Source organism: Trichosurus vulpecula, chromosome 5 (assembly GCF_011100635.1).
Source record: "Trichosurus vulpecula isolate mTriVul1 chromosome 5, mTriVul1.pri, whole genome shotgun sequence".
Taxonomy (NCBI): Eukaryota; Metazoa; Chordata; class Mammalia; order Diprotodontia; family Phalangeridae; genus Trichosurus; species Trichosurus vulpecula.
The window spans coordinates 168,234,149-168,251,223 of NC_050577.1; the positions used below are offsets into that span (position 1 = coordinate 168,234,149).

The 17,075-nt window shown below is 42.0% G+C and overlaps 2 protein-coding genes across 2 annotated transcripts in view; both read right to left on the reverse strand.

Moving 5' to 3' along the window:
* Nucleotides 1-3,247, reverse strand: part of SEC61A2 (SEC61 translocon subunit alpha 2) — a 39,490-nt gene extending 36,243 nt beyond the window's left edge. Inside the window, exon 1 of the mRNA XM_036761328.1 lies at nt 3,084-3,247. Within this exon, the coding sequence (XP_036617223.1) occupies nt 3,084-3,090 (7 nt within the window). The 5' untranslated portion in view covers nt 3,091-3,247. The remainder of the gene's footprint in view (nt 1-3,083) is intronic.
* Nucleotides 3,248-7,154: 3,907 nt separating this feature from the next.
* Nucleotides 7,155-17,075, reverse strand: part of DHTKD1 (dehydrogenase E1 and transketolase domain containing 1) — a 79,352-nt gene continuing 69,431 nt past the window's right edge. Inside the window, exons 16-17 of the mRNA XM_036761611.1 lie at nt 15,144-15,229; nt 7,155-9,598 (exon numbers count right to left, since the gene is read on the reverse strand). Coding sequence (XP_036617506.1) covers nt 9,497-9,598; nt 15,144-15,229 — 188 coding nt within the window. The 3' untranslated portion in view covers nt 7,155-9,496. The remainder of the gene's footprint in view (nt 9,599-15,143; nt 15,230-17,075) is intronic.

The following is a 17,075-nucleotide window of genomic DNA, read 5'->3' on the forward strand; positions in this document are numbered from 1 at the left end:
GGGCCAGGTTCTACCCATTAATCCACAATAAAATGTCTATAATAGAACTAATTAACTTTCTATCTAAACCCTACTCTCTTCCTGATTTTCCATCTTTCTGTTGAGGGCACCCCCAAGTCGGCCAGTTTGGCAACCTCAGAACCATCTTCAACTCTTCCTTCACTCCACAATCCCCCAATATCTGATCTGTTACCCAGTCTTTTCAATTCCACTTCCAAAACACCTCTCCAATCCATTCAAATCCACCCTAGGACAGGCCCTCATCATCTCTTGCCTGGATTACAGCAATCGCCTCCAAACTGGTCTTTCCTCCTGTCCAATACACCATTCACAAAAGTGCCAAAATGATATTCTTCAAGCACAGCCCTTTTTACTAATTTCTCAAGAAACTCCAGTTGGTCCCAATGACCTATGAGATAAATACCCACTCTTCTGTTTGGCAGTTAAAGCCTTTCACAGCCAGGCTCCAGGCTACCTAACAAGGCTTACTGAATGTCACTCTCTTTCATGTACTTTATGTCTCAGCCAAACTGGCCCACTTGCTGTTCTCCATATACAGCATCCCATCTCCCATCTGTGTGCTTTCTCACAGGCTCTATACCCCATGGCTGTAGTATACTTCCTCTACCTCAGAATTCCTGGTTTCCTTCAAGACCCAGCTCAAGTGCCATTTTCTACATGTAGCCTGTATCTACCAGTTTTTTTTTTTTGTCTCTTTATCCCCCAACCTGAGCACAATACCTGGTACACAGTAGACAATTAATAAATGCTTACTTAATGAATCCCAGCAAGCCTTAATAAATAGAATTATTTTCTGTTTTACTCATAATCCCTTCATTCCAAGGGGATGTGGTATGCTCAAATAAACCATCACTAGAGTTTATGCACACTTATCTACCCACATCAAGGATATGCTTTTACTCTAAGCACTGTTCACTTGTCTTATGAATATGTAAAAGGGAAAGGAAAACAGAAAGATTCAGGGAAATGAAAAGATTCAATGGTGGTTTGGGTATCTCTTTAGTAGCAGTGATTATATTCTGTACAGATGATGAGCATGTTTTCTCTCATTCTGAAAACTTTTTCATTTTGCTTTTGCAATCCAGCCTATTTCTTCTTCCCATATGATGCAAAAATAGCAAGTACGGAACACTGAGAAAGTCTTAAGAGGTTGTATCTGTTGTATTTAACAAGGTAAGTAGGAGAGGGATGGAAATTAATGAAGGAAACAGAATTAGGAGGATAATATATACAACTACCATAATGTAAACTGAAAACCCACAATAAAACAAAGCTGAATCCTTGGCCTCCAAGAAGTGAGAAAACACAACTTTTCTTTTCCTTGCAGATTTGGGGGTAAAGGGAAATAATGAGTGCAGAATGTTGCATATATTAATACATATAACTAAGCTATGTTGGCTAATTTGCTTGCTTCTTTGTAACAAGGAGAGACTCAATGGATAGAGATGGGGGTAAGATATGGAAATGAACATAACGTAGAAGAAAAGCTATCAATAAAATTTTAATTAAAAAAGAATAGATTTAAGAATTTATCTGTACAATTTACTAAATGGGCTGACATTCCAAGGACTCTAAAATTGGGAAGTACTAGAATTTCTTTTTCTCTATATATTTTTAAATGAGACTAATATTTGAGGATAACAAACAAAATTTTTAAGAATGCTTAAACCAAAGATGGGGTAATTCTCCATCTTTATTACAGTTATACAATTCTAAAAGGTACAGAAATATATGAAGCCTTAAGTCATAACTATAATCTCCCCACTGATGCTCTGGAACCTGTACTCTCAACACATTCCATAGCTTATTTTGTATTTTCCAAAAAACCATATTCTGTAGTTAGTCAGGAATTAAATATGACTGGTCAATGGGTTTTCATGCAACTTTACAAGCCCAATCTTCAAATTTTATAGTACTTAATTCATTGATGGAGGAACTAGTAAGTTCTCAGAGAAGAAAATGTTTGTTACCTAGGTATCATTTTGGGCTAACACGTAAATGTGAACCATGCTAAATCTTTAAAGTGTTCCTTCACAAGACAGAAAAAAAACCAAAAAACCTGATAATCTGTTCAGGAAACCAACCCATATGCCCATGCTTTTTCCTTTTCACATTCCCAGATTACTTAGTATTTATGTATATCTCTGTAAGGCATAAATGCAAATTCTCTCTATTGGCACTTATATTTATAAGAATATGTTTCTTCCATCTTCCTTACATGGTTTACTTTGTAACTTATACGGAAAATCTGGTAAAGTTTGCAAGTGGATGCACCATTCAATCACTTATGTGTAAAATACTTATCTTGGTTCTGCGAGAGGTAAAAAAGTATATAAAACATAGGACCTGACCTCAAGAACTTATTAAATGCTATGGCAACACTGAGTAAATATTGTCGTTTTAGAAACAACTTCGTTACGCCTCTTTCCCCCAATCTGATTTCAGTAGCCTGAGGACACGGTAAATGACTCGGGGAGCTTTCCACCCACTAATGTACTGATTTACCTGCTAAGTAGCAGCAAGAACTGGTCACAGAGTTAGGAAGCCTCTTACAGTTTTCCTTTCCTTCGTACCTGAGCCCCAGCCGGGGTCCTGAACCCCAACCCCCGGAACAACCAGCCCACAACGCCCCCTCCCCATGTCTGTGCCATGGGGCCCACCCCGGGCAGAGGCTGCCATCCTGCCCTACAGGCCGAGGTCACCGCCGCCCCTCCGTATTTCCCAACTCGGCCCCTGCGGGCCTGGGCCGCTCGGTTGCCGTCCCCGGACCAGGGCCCCCTTCCCGTCTCCGGTCTCCGGCCACCTGCCGCCCCAACCCCTCGAGGGAGCGGGGACTGCAGAGGCCCTGAAGCGGCATCCTGCGCCGCTGGTACCGCCCGCCACGCCTCCCCGGTTCATCCCGGCCCGCCGCTACAACGAGCCCAGGAAAGCCTGGCGGCCGGCGTGGGGCCGGGGCCGGCCGGCAGTGCCCCCTAGGGCGCAGGACCCTCCACGCCGGGCCGAGCCACCTCCGAGCCGTGGACTCCGCTGCCGGGAGGCGCTCCCAGGGGGCCCGTACTCACTGCCCATGGCGGCGGCTGGGAGCACCCGGCGGAGACGAGCGGCCTTCCGGCGCTACCTTCCTCCTCCGCCGGTCCCCCTGCTTCGGCCTCAGACCCTGACTCCGACCGGCTCAGACCCGCGCCGGCTCCACCCACTCGCCGCTTCCCCCCACCCCGCGCAGCCTATAGGCCGGGCTTCGTCACGTGACGGGACCTGCCGGACCCGCCCATCTTTAAAGGGGTAGGCTGGGATTGGCCCCCGTGGGTCGCTGCCACCGCCACCGCCACCGCCACTGGGGCTAGAGTTCCTGTTGTCTGTGTGATTGCCATGGTCACCGTTGGTGATTAAGAGTTTTCAGACCAACTGTCATCTCGCCCCCGCCCCCACCCCCACTTCTTCTTCAGATCAGGTATCTTCCCTTGCCAAATGGGGACAGCGTACGCCCTGCCCTTCTTTATTCGCTCTTAAAATGCCGCAGCCTCGGTCGCAGATAAGTCGTAGATGACTCGGGCTCCCTTATTAACATCCTTTTGGTCAGGCACCTGTGGGACGCCTTGACCCAGGAAGGACCTGAACGCCGCCCCCCCCCGCCCTCATCCCCTACCTCCCGCAGAGCCTGTCGAGGGGTCAGAGGTTAGGCATTTGACACTGGTATTTTCTAGGGTTTGGTGCTGTCTGGAAAGTTCTCGTTTTCTAAAGGCCAAAAAAAAAAAAGCCCCGCGATTTTGGAATCAGAATTCAGCCTTGCGAAGGGACTTCTGTGTTAACCTACTGGAACATGAAAAAAATGGCTGCATTCCTCGGTGGTTCTGCTTCCCCCATCCCAGCCCTGACCCAGGGTGCCATCGGGCAGGACCCGTTCCAGGGCTCGGGGGCACGGCCATAGAGCTTTGCGTCATAAAAGGGAAGAGCGTTGGCCAAGTCATCCTTTTACAAATTTTTTGCCTCTCCATTTGTTGTAAATCTCCTTGAGTTGTCCTTATTTGTGGGGGTCTCCCTACAAACCCCTCGAATAATAGTGATAGTCCTCCTACTGACCCACCATTACTGTAAGGTATTAAGCACGTATGAAGCGCCCACCGATTCGCCAGGATTGTGCTAAGTAAGAGCTGAAGATACAAAAAAGGTTCTCAAGGAGCCCATAGTCTAATTTGGCTGGGGGTGGGGGGGGGGGGCGATAAGCGCAAACTGTGGACCCCAAACATGATGTAGACGGGAAACGTTGAGGATCTCAGGCTCCAGAATTGCGTGGGGATAGGCTGGGAAAGGCTTGCAGAAGGTGGGATTTTAGCTGACACTTGAAGGAAGACCGGAGGTGGGAGAGAATTCCAAGTATGGGGGGCAGCCGGTGAAAATGCCAACAGTAGGGTGATAGGGTTTCTTGTTCGGGGAGGTTGTTGTCACTGGATTGAATAGTATGTGTCTGTGTATTGGGGGACAGGGGATGAGGGAGGGTAAGGTATAAGAAGACTGGAAAGGTGGACAGGGGCAGGTTATAAAAGACTTTGAAACTCAAAGAGAGGATTTTATATTTGATCCTGAAAGTAATAGCCACTGGAGTTTATTAATAGAAGGATGACATGGTCAGACCTGGGCCCAGTTTTTCCCTATCAAGATTTTGCCCCTTGCTAGCCTTTAAGGCTAGAAGCCACTGCTAGCTTATGTGATCCTTATCTTCATGTTCATTACCACTTCCTTCAGGAAGCTTCCAGACCATTCCTTGAACCTCAAATAGCATTTTGCTGACACCATTCTATTGTAATTAGCATGTATTATTTTGTACCATAATGGTGTATCATATTCCTCTCTCTACCGATTACAATAAGGTCCATCAGGGGAGATACTCTGTCCCATCAAAATTTTATTATTAGTAATATCTCACATTTACGTGGGGATTTAAAGCCTGCAAAGTACTTTGCATATATGATCTCATTTCATCCTCCTAACAACTCTGAGATAGGTGCAATTTTATCTTCATGACGAAACTGAGGGGTCAAAGAAGTTAAGTTATTTGTCCAGGGTCAAATGCCTAGTCTTTTATCTGAGAGCGAATTTGTATCTAGGTCTTCCTGACTCTTGAGGGCTGTGTACACAAGAGGCACTTAGGTGTGTGTGTTGAATTAATCAGACCAGGATCCAGAAGTAAAAGAGCCCTTTCTTCAAACAGCATAGCTCCCAGACTATGAATGCACTGGAGAAAGAATAAGGGCACAGATCCAGGATCTGGTGAAGAGCATACTCTTCATTCTTTGCTAGTGACCACAATCTGAATCCCATTACTATGATGAGGGAGGAGAGGTATCAGACACTGGAACAAAACAGCCTAGCAAAGTGCCAGGGTGATAAAGATATCTATTTTTTCCTGAATCATACTCTCAGTGCCTTGGGGAAAGAGTCTAGGCTCAAAGTCGCAGACAGATTCTGAAACATTAAATTCTTTTAATGAATCACCGATCACCATTATAAAATTTTAGGGTTTGTCCTCAGCAAACCAACCAAATCACATTTATTTCGAGTGGAACATTTATGAACATCAAAAAAAAATGTTGTAGTTCATCCTTCATTTTCAAAGAAGACCAATGACATCATGATATTGGGGTAAAATAGTGGATGATCAGTGGTGTCTTGACTTGCAAGTGGATTTATTGGATTTAAGTGAGGCAGAGTTGTGCAGTCCTCAGCTCTACTCTCTCTTCCTGAGTTATTGAAGTCCAGTGGAAGGACAAAAGTCAAGATGACTGGCAATGACCTGGGATGCAGTGAATAACCCTGGCATCTTTGCTTTCTGACCAAGCTCTAAGCACTCCACAGCACCTGCTACAGCCACCTTCGAGGCCATTGGAACAAATTATTCTTACCTGCTCATTATACGGGGGGAAGTCTTCACATGCTTGAGGATGCTTCACATCCTTCTAACTTACTGATGGGTTTGAGGGCTCCAAGTGCCGCTTAACCTGGTTTAGCCCACCTGCTGAGAGTTTTACTGGTGTGTGGATGATGTGAATGCTATAGCTTCTTGGAGTCACAGGTGAGAGTTGGATGATAGGTGGGCACCAAAATCAGCAGCCCTGAAAAGGGGCTTAGCCCAGCCCTCATACCAGAGGGGTTAGTCCACCCCTGAATACCTCATACACCTTAGATATGAACATTTCCTGCAAGTATAATATGCATCCTAGTATTATTCTCTCATTATATTTAGGAATAGCAAGCACAATCCTTGGAATAGAGTAAATATTTAATGAAAATACTAGCTAATTACTTGAAATAGCTTTACCAAGCTACTGAGAAGATCCCCAGCTAGATCTCTGGTTAACTTAGCTAAAGACATACACTTACCTAGATAAATAAAGCTATTTATCTGAAGTATTTCATCCTTGAGAAGGGAATTACAAGAACTTTAAATTTCCAATCGATACAAATACTGACCATCACTGAAAATATAGAAATGGGCTAAAAACCTGAAATAATGTTATTGTCAATAACAGAAAGCGATTTTAAAAGGCTTAATTTTCTGTCAAATGCAAAATACCTTGAAAAAGAAGGTGTTCTTGTGTAATTGAGGGCTAGATTGGGGAGCAAAGAGGAGACAGAAAAGCAGGTAAGATATAATATATATCAGTGGTTCCTCACATTAAGAAAACTGGATTTGTGAAACACCACTCAAAAGGCAGACAGCTTAGGAAATAATTAGGGGGTGATTGTGCACATTTGAAAAAATCTTTAAAAGTCCTTACAGAAGTATTCATGATGCTATCCATTTCCAGAGAAAGAACTGATGGAGTCTGCATGCAGATCAAAGTATACTTTTTAAACTTTTTCTTTTTTTTTTTGGTCTGTATTTTCTTCACAACATGGCTAATATGGAAATATGTTTTGCATGACTGCACATGTATAATCTATATCAAATTGCTTACCTTTCTCAAGGAAGATAAAGTGAGAGAATTCAGAACTCAAAATTTAAAAAAAAGATGCTAAAAATTGTTTTTACTTGTAATTGGAAAAAATAATAAAATTTAATGAGCCTAAAAACATATTCAAGAGAGGTTTTTAGGTATCCTTGTTTTGACAAGTAATTGAAAACATTATCAACATTTTAGGTAAAAGATGTAATTTTATTCAAACCTAAGAATTTTCACAATTGTGTACTCATACTTTTTTTATTAATTGAACATAATGGTTTTGGCATACAGCTTTACATTATTAAATGCTGCAATTCAAACAGTTCTTTATGTTTTCCCCAAAACCCCAAGAGGCTACCTGTAATCAATTTTAACACTTTTTGGGCAAATCTGAATTTTCTTTCAATACATACATGGATACAATAGGGAATTGTGAGACAGATTATCTTAAGCATTTTAGAATTATTTAAAGATTCTTCCTATATTTAGAAGGAAAATGAAATAATGCTTAATTAACAAGAAACATAGTTTATTTGAAACTCTTTGGACATTTCTTTCTTGCTTGGACATCCAAAATATAATTGGAAGTGAGCAAGGTCAAGATCATAAAAGAAAAATTGAGTCTTTATGTTTCATACTTGAAGTTATAGAGGAGTGAAATGAAGAGGAGTTGATTAATTTATAAAAGTAAAAGTTGGGAAAGCTGCTTAAGAGGGTGGCTTAATTTGGTCATGTTTATAGTTTAACTAAGCATTCCTTTTTGTTCAAAAACTGCAGAGGTTTGAAAAGATTAGATGGTGTTACAGCTTTAATTTTCTCCAGTTAAAATTGGAACTCAGTAATAACAAGTCTCACCTTACACTGACCTTTGAAATTTTAGCAATTTATGACTGGCACAGTTATGACTTTACACAGAGAAGGAACATTAAGGAGTAAATGAATAAAAGGAAAATTAGTGCTACTGTTATATATAATGCTTTAAATCAATACACACACTTGTTATGTTTCAAATAACAGAAATGAACCTGTTGCCAAAGTAGGAAAAGCTGATAAGTATAATCCACCTGTACCAATTATATGCAAAAAAAGAAAAGTACTTATGGGATAGGTCCATTCTATCTTTCTAGTATTTCTGGGGTACCCTTGTTGGGGATAACAGCAATAAAGGTACAGGTACTCAGGAGCAGTGGAAACTTCCTACTATGAAATGGGTTTGTAACTGGACTGAGCCTACTTAGTTAAGCCTCTAGTACAAGATATCATTTCAGAATTTTTCAGTGAGGACAGTGACCTCTGATAGAACCTGAGAATCTTGGATCAGGAAGATTCCTCTGTCAAAGAAGATAGTGCTCCTTATATACCCCCAAATAGCCACCATTCCCAAAAATGAATGGCTCCTACAGGTAATAGCCAGAGCACTGAAATCTTCTCAGCATTTCCCCAAAGGTTATAGTAACTATTTATAAAAGCAATTTGAAAGACAAAGGATGCTCTGATAAGAGGCTACAGGTCATTTTCATCAAAGCACCCAAACCTCACCTATCTGAAAAGCACTGTTACTGTAGCTTACAGATCACAAACCTTTTAATTAAAAAGGGTAATTATATCTGGACAAGTAAAGCACACCAGTCTTTAAGAAGATAAATTAGGAACAACCTAGCTTTTCTGAAGCATTTGATGAAACATTTTTTCAAAACATCTTTAACAGAAAGCATCCCAGATTCTAGGGCATAATGGAATCCAAAGCTATTAGTAGTCAAAAGAATTGTGGGAAGGAAGAAAGGCAAAAAGCAATGAAACTAAGCTAGGCCTACAATAGCAAGTGATGTGGGGAACAGAGATGATACACAACTGTGCCTCAAGCATGAAATCATTTTGTTTGTAAAATCTAGAAAATTGTAGAGGCAGCTTGGTATAGAGGACAGAGTGCTGGCCCTGCAACCAGGAAGACCAGAGTTCAAATGCGGTTTCTAAAACTTACTGGCTGTGGTCCTGATCAGGTCACTTAACCAGTATGTGAAATACTATACAAGGTGTCCCAAAAGTCTTGGCACATTTTAAGTTATTAAAGCTTAAAACTGCACTTGGACTTTGGAGATACCCTATGTATCTCAAGTAACTCCCTAGAACTTTTCTGTTAAGGCACAGACTTAATCTGTTATGATCTGTGTTGGTGGAAAATGTTTCCAAACTGGAATGCTGATGAAATCACAGATCCTTTGCACATTCATACCCAGAAAACTAGAATAAAAGTAGTTCAGGGGACCATCAGGGGAAAAGGCCTTGATTCTCTACCTTGCTTTGACAGTGTAGCCCTGGCCAAAACAGAATAGCCATTGTAAACAAATTAAGTATTCAAAAAAGTTCTTATGCAAGCCTCTCCAATCTATTTTCTCTGTTGACAATCATCTGCCCTTGTAAGGTTTCCACTTCTCAGAGAAGATAGACTGGGAGCTTGAGCTTGAATTAGGAACAGAGGCCCTTATTTTTAAGGCAGCTTCTGAAAGGAAGTCGCATTTCTTCAGAGAAAGGCCTCAAGCAAAGGTATTGGTGAGTATCTCTTCCTGCTGCTGCAGGTGTATGGTTCCAATCCCTACAGCCGGTACTGGTAAAGGAGGTCGGCTCACCAGACGGAGCTGTGATTAAGAGTGGGGGAAAAAAATCATGTTTTAGATTAAGTTTAGATTTAATTTAGATCAACATCAGTATTAATGCTAGCATAGATGTAGGACTAGAAGGGAACTCAGAGGTCACCTATGTTCAGCCCCTTCCTTTTACAGATGAGAAAATTGAAGCCCAAGGAGGATATGTGACTTATACAAACCCACCTAAATGATAAGGGTCAGAGGCAGGATTGAACCCAGGTCCTCTGACTCCAGAACCAATGCTCTTATTCTACTTGTACTCACTTGTTTATCCTTAAATCGTATTAGTTCATTCACATTATATAATAACCATAACAACAACAATAATAGCTAACATTTATATAGTACTTACCATGTGCCACATACTATGCTAAGCACTTCACAATTATTATCTCACTTGGTCCTGGGTGTTAAGTGCTATTATTAACACTCATTTTACAGATGAGGAAACTGAGACAAACAGAAGATAGGTGACTTGCCCAAGTTCACACAGCTAGTAAGTGTCTGAGATCGGATTTGAATTCAGGTCTTCCTAACTCCAGGCCCAGCACTCTCTCCACTGTGCCACCTACATATTGTATATATGTAAGTATAAGTCTGTGTATCTATGTGTATCTATATAAATACACATATACATGTATATGTATTAATACCTGAGTTCAAATCTGGCCTCACATATATATATAATGTGTGTATAAATGTTTGAGTCTAGTTCAAGTTTGGTTGCCCTTGAATTTCACATCAGACTGAAAAACACATGTGTTAATTGCACTAACCAAACTAGAAATCCTTTAACGAATTGTAGTCAGAACAGAATGAAAGGCATAATTTTTAAATTTCTAATTTCCCTCATGGAATGCACACACACACACACACACACACACACACACTCTAAAGGAGTTTAGAGGAGTAATGTTTTTGGTTCCCTAGTTCCTCTGCTGTTACACTATAGAAATTAAGCACAGTTTATAATACAGTTTCTGTCATTCAGGTCACCTAGAATACCTTGCTTTCATAGTGCTCAGGAACCCTATTTCTGGGTCAAGAAATCCTGAGCAATCAAATAATAAAGGCAGCAGAGAGATAAGGTTTTGGGGACATGTTACTGATGTACATGTGTAACCAGAATGGCTTTTGTTTTCTTTGAATGACTCAGTTTACCTCATTGAGCTTCCCTGGACGCTGGGGCTTGCTCTTCCGGGGCAGGACCAGAACTTCCTGTGTGATGAGTCATGGGGCTGGCTGAGGGGAGGTGTTAGCTCCAGAACCTGGTCTACCCTAGGGGGAGGAGCCAACTCAGGAACCAATCGGCCCTGGTCATTTGGGCGGAGCTTGATGATGTCAAAAACTCTATAAGAGGGGAGAGGACAGCTTGAAGATCCTCTCTCTCTCTTCCTTTTCCGGTTGGAGCCAGCGACAGTTACAACGACAGTTACAGAGGCAGTTACGACAGTTACGTCAGTTACAGCCACAGCTGAAGCAGGAGCTGCCAGTAGCAGAGCTAACCTACGGGAGAAAGCTGAACAAAGACTTCAGGCCATTACAGCGACAGTTACAGCGACAGTTGGAGCCAGAGGCAGTTACAGAGGCAGTTACGACAGTTACGTCAGTTACAGCCACAGCTGAAGCAGGAGCTGCCAGTAGCAGAGCTGATCTACGGGAGGAAGCTGAACAAAGACTTCAGTCCAGTGGGTAATCTTATTACCATAAAAGGGGGAAACATGATTTTGCTTTACGCAATCATGTTTCTCTGTAGCCTCCTGGTTACTCTTTCAAGGCGTACTTATTGGGCCTGGAAGATTATGATCAACATATCAAAATGGGGCTTCTGGTTCATGGGTTGGTTACTGTGGAGCCTAAATAAATGTTTTGATTCTTCTGCCTTCTACTTTGAGAGTTTCTTATATCCGGCGGTTCCGAACCTTTCAGACATGTTTATGATCCTCTTTGAGATTATAAACTCTGCCCTCCTGATACATTTGGCGTCACGAACAGGATCGCTAGGTATAAGATCTCTATTTAGAAGCAGAACAATTCCAGAGGAAGAGATGAATATCCCAGGATGGGAGGATCCATTTTATTCCTCCCTAGCAAAAGAATTGGCTAAAAAAGCTGGACCCTGTGAAAACTGGGAACCAAGGCTACGGAGAGGAGATCCTAGGGATTTGGAAAAGTGTTTACGAGAAGTTGGGATTCAGTCAGGGGCATCACTATCTAGGCAAAGCTGGATAGTGTTATCAGCCTACCGGCTAGTATACGAAAGATTGAGATTAAGTGAAAGACATGGGGGCACTCCTACCCCACAGGAAGAAGAGGAATCTCAGATAGCAGGAGACCAAACTGACTCAAATGAGAACTTTTCTATTAATGTGGCTAAGAGCAACAGGAGACCAAAAAAGCCCAGAGTGTATTTCAACCCAGCCCAGAAAGAGCCTGACTGCCTGCTTCGTCCTAGCCATGGTGGCAGAGGAAGTGAGTGGGGAGAGAATGAGACAATGTTAGGGGCTGAGGCACAAAACACTACTGGGGTTCAGGATGTGCCTCACACAGAGAATAGGAGATGGTTAAATGATCAGACAAGGGCTCGACCCATACAAAGGAGGAAGACAGAAACCCGAGGTGAAGATTCAGTTACAAGGGAAATTCAGGAAGATTTCTCACCGCAAGAGGTCACAGATATTTTGAGTAGATTCAGCCAAAGAATAGGAGAACCATTGATATCTTGGATGGTAAGACTCAGTGATCAAGGGGCCGGTGGAATATCAGTAGATGGGACAGACTGCATGAGATTCATAGGTATCAGCCATGATCCTCTAGTTCAACAAGCTTTTAGGGAACATCATCAGCAAGGAGATGGTGATAGCAGGACTACTCTGTTGGCATTAGCCGCTGTGGGATGCAATAAGAGATATGCTACTGATTCTATGTGGCCCACTGAGCACAGACCCTGGTATTCACTTAGAGATTGTATCATGAGACTAAAGGAGGAGGTAATGAAGACTGCCATTATGACAGGAACTGCAGACAAATATTACAATGATTCAATGGAACTGCCTCATAGGAATTTAATAATTAGGACAGCTCCCCCTGCTTATAAACAACTAATTTTGAATTTATTACTTGGAGAAGTAGGGAGCCGTCTTACAACAGTGATAAATAAGATTTTACAGTTACATGACTTAGGTGACTGGGGAAGGGATAGATCTCCTCGAGAGAGAAGGGTGAATAACCAGCAAACTTGGCGCCAAAGGAGAGTAACAAGGAAAGAAATGTTTACTGCTTTATTGAGAGCAGGGGTAGGTTTTGAAATGATAGATGGAATTCCAACCAATGAATTATACAGAATGTATAGAGGACTTGATAACACGAGAAATAGGGAAATAAGAACTGCTCCTGCAAGCCTACAAGCCACTCAGACTGAAGGTGACCTTGTGTGATTAACGGATGAAAACTTGTACATTTGGGGAAAGGCTGGGAGGACAATCTTAGTCTATATCTAGGGTGGGATCCTCTTGGCTTCCTCATTATGTTCCTTTTGAAAAGAAACATTTCCCACCTGAGTTTGGCTCTGATGTTGGATCTTTGCATAACTGAAATCTCAACCAAACTTGAGATGATTTTATTTGAAGAATTATAGTCCATACTTGTCTATTCTTTTTGTCCTTTGTTTTGGCTAACCTTGTTGCTAGTTTTGTTTCCTTCAGGCTTAAGCACCCTGCACTTTCCGGTGACTGCCTAAGCATGTAGCATTCTTGGAATTCCTGCCAGCTCGTTAAAGAAATGACCTCTGGAATGGGACTTTTTGGGGGCAGGGCCATCTCTACATCCAATTTCAGCATGAAGAAGCTATGGAAAATGAGACCTTCACCCCTCACCCCAAGATTTTGAGCCCCAATCGTTCAAGGGGGGTGGAAATGATGATAGTGTTCTGTTTACTTATTTTGTGTTATCCTTGCTGTATTGTTTTATTGTTATGATATTATTGATCCTATGTAATGGATACAAGGATTTAGGGGTGGACATTTGAATTATTAATAATTATTTTGGGGATGATTGATTGAAGAGATTATTTTGCTGGGATCTAGGGGTGGATCGCATTTGAATCGTTAACCAATGTTTGGGAATGTCACTGAATGATATGTTTTGCTTTATAATGAATGATATGTTTTAGTTTCCTTTGTAATTGGATCACAATGTATGTTCTAGGATACATGGCTGATTAGATTATGTATCCTATAACAAGGGGTGGAGTGTAACCAGAATGGCTTTTGTTTTCTTTGAATGACTCAGTTTACCTCATTGAGCTTCCCTGGACGCTGGGGCTTGCTCTTCCGGGGCAGGACCAGAACTTCCTGTGTGATGAGTCATGGGGCTGGCTGAGGGGAGGTGTTAGCTCCAGAACCTGGTCTACCCTAGGGGGAGGAGCCAACTCAGGAACCAATCGGCCCTGGTCATTTGGGCGGAGCTTGATGATGTCAAAAACTCTATAAGAGGGGAGAGGACAGCTTGAAGATCCTCTCTCTCTCTTCCTTTTCCGGTTGGAGCCAGCGACAGTTACAACGACAGTTACAGAGGCAGTTACGACAGTTACGTCAGTTACAGCCACAGCTGAAGCAGGAGCTGCCAGTAGCAGAGCTAACCTACGGGAGAAAGCTGAACAAAGACTTCAGGCCATTACAGCGACAGTTACAGCGACAGTTGGAGCCAGAGGCAGTTACAGAGGCAGTTACGACAGTTACGTCAGTTACAGCCACAGCTGAAGCAGGAGCTGCCAGTAGCAGAGCTGATCTACGGGAGGAAGCTGAACAAAGACTTCAGTCCAGTGGGTAATCTTATTACCATAAAAGGGGGAAACATGATTTTGCTTTACGCAATCATGTTTCTCTGTAGCCTCCTGGTTACTCTTTCAAGGCGTACTTATTGGGCCTGGAAGATTATGATCAACATATCAAAATGGGGCTTCTGGTTCATGGGTTGGTTACTGTGGAGCCTAAATAAATGTTTTGATTCTTCTGCCTTCTACTTTGAGAGTTTCTTATATCCGGCGGTTCCGAACCTTTCAGACATGTTTATGATCCTCTTTGAGATTATAAACTCTGCCCTCCTGATACAACATGCATAAATAGCTTGATAAATGACTCTATAGTCCTCTATTTTGAAAGAATGGTTAGTTTGTGTGAATTTTTTTTTCAGAATCAGACCTGTGATTTTGTTGGCATAGAGAATTTCTAGGGAGGAAACTCCCAATACCAACACAGGCTGACCCCTGTTTTGAAACTTTATAGAGGGATACCTATGACACTGCAAGATTAAGTATCTTGTCTAGAGCCACATATAGCCACAATGTGTCAGGGGTGGGAGGTAAGGGGTAGGAGCCAAGTCTTTCTGCCTCCAAGGTCAACTATCATTAATGCCAGTTTGCTTCTTGGAATTCGTGAATATGCGCATTAAGAAATAGTTTAAATGGCAAGCAATGATTAAATTTCTTTTTAGATACACCAGAAAAGCAAAGCAAAATAAAAGTTAAAAGCCTTACCTTACAGGCTAGCTGTTTTTCAAATCTTGGGGAGATAAAAAACCACGGACCCATATTCTGTGGCTCTTCTTGACTCCAAATAAAATCTGCAGGGCAAAGAGCCTGCCATCAATTCACCATGTACACAAACACACATCGCTTTTCAAAATGATATGGTGTGGCTTGTTCTGAAAAGTTAACCTTAGCCCTTATGTATAGTGCAACAGCACCACAGAAAAATCTCAGTTAATTGGACTTGCCAAGCTCTTTCTTGACAAACAAGTTTTTTGGGTAGCTGAGTACTCATTTTATCACCAACACCCATTTTAATAATTTTTAATGTACATCTTTGTAAAATGTATTATATACTTCTCAAAGAGAGTGGATTGGACATCATTTGGTCATCTTGTGTCGACTCCATCACCATTACAAACTCCACTGGAAACAACAACGTCCTCAGCATCTACGAAGGGCTACACTGGTTCCTCTCTTAAGTGGTCTCAGATTCTGAGTTTGGAATTATGGATCTACAGCTAGATTGGAGCTTACAGGCCACCTAGTGTACACTTGTCATTTTACAAAAGAACTAAGGCCCTGAGAGGCAGGCAGTAAAAGGGACAGGATATGAATGAACATAGCTCAACTACTGCCAGAGTTAGTGCTCTTCTCATTATAGCAAAGCTTTTGGGCTTTGTTTTCTCTCTCTCTTTACTCACTGCCAACCTGTAAGATATGACTTCTCACTGCAGCTTGAAGCAATTCTTACCCCTCTTCTAATCTGGGGTGGATTGAGACACTGGGCAGTACAACTGATTAGAAATGTATGAAGAGTGAAGAGTATTTGAATGAGAGATCAAGAATCTCTCGGAAAAGTAAAGTTCATGAGCTTTGTGACATCTCTTTTGGTTGCTCATGGCCCCTTTTTTTTTAAACAATTTGTTTTCTTGGCTGTGTTCAATTCAATTCATTAACCATGTGGAAGAGAATGTTCCAGTCACTGAGGATACCACCTCCACCCCAGTTTTATCTGCCCTCAAGAAGCTACATTCTACTGGTAGATACAATATAAAAACCAGTAAATAGATGCAAAATCATTTGAGAAGGAAAAGAACAACTACATCTTAGGGGATAGAGAGAAGGTTTGAGTGGGTCAGGAAAAGCTTCCCAATGAGAACCTTGAAGAAAGCTAAAGATTTTTGAGGCAGAAGGGGGAGGGAATACATTTTACTTATGTTGGATAGCCTGTGAAAAGGCAAGAAACAGGAGGAGGAATGCCAAGTCAAGGAACAGAAAAAGGCCAGTTGGGCCACAGCAGACAGCATGCATAGGGGAATAGTGGGAAATAAGTTTGTAAAGTTAAGTTGGAGCCAGATTCTGCAGCTTTAAAGGCCAAACTGACGAATTTTATTATAGCAGCAAGAGGAAACAGCTGAAGATGCTAGAGCAGAGGACTGACATGTACCTTAGGAAGATGTTCTGGTGGCTGGGGGAAGAACATTCTAGAAGGCTGTTTCCATAGTCCAGAGTGTGTGTGTGTGTGTGTGTGTGTGTGTGTGTGTGTGTATGGCAGGGGAGGGAGGGTTGAAGAGGGCTTGAAGCAGGCAGATAGTGGTGTGAGTGGAGAGGAGACAGACTGATTATGGGAGGTGAGGGAGAGGAATCACTTAAAGCATCAATCAACAAAAAATTATTAAGCCCTCACTATATGTCAGGCACTGTGCTAAGTGCTAAGGATGACTCCAAAGTTGCCAGCCTGGGTAGCTGGATTGTGCCCTTAACAGAAATAAAGATGTTTGGAAGGAGGGCAGGTTTTGGCAGAAAGGACATGTTAACTTTGAGGTTCTTTGAGAAATCTGGGTGAAGATGACAATGAGGATTAGATTTCAGAAACACAATTAAGGCTAGATATATAAATTTGGGAATCATCTCAGCAGATGATAATTGAAGCTACAG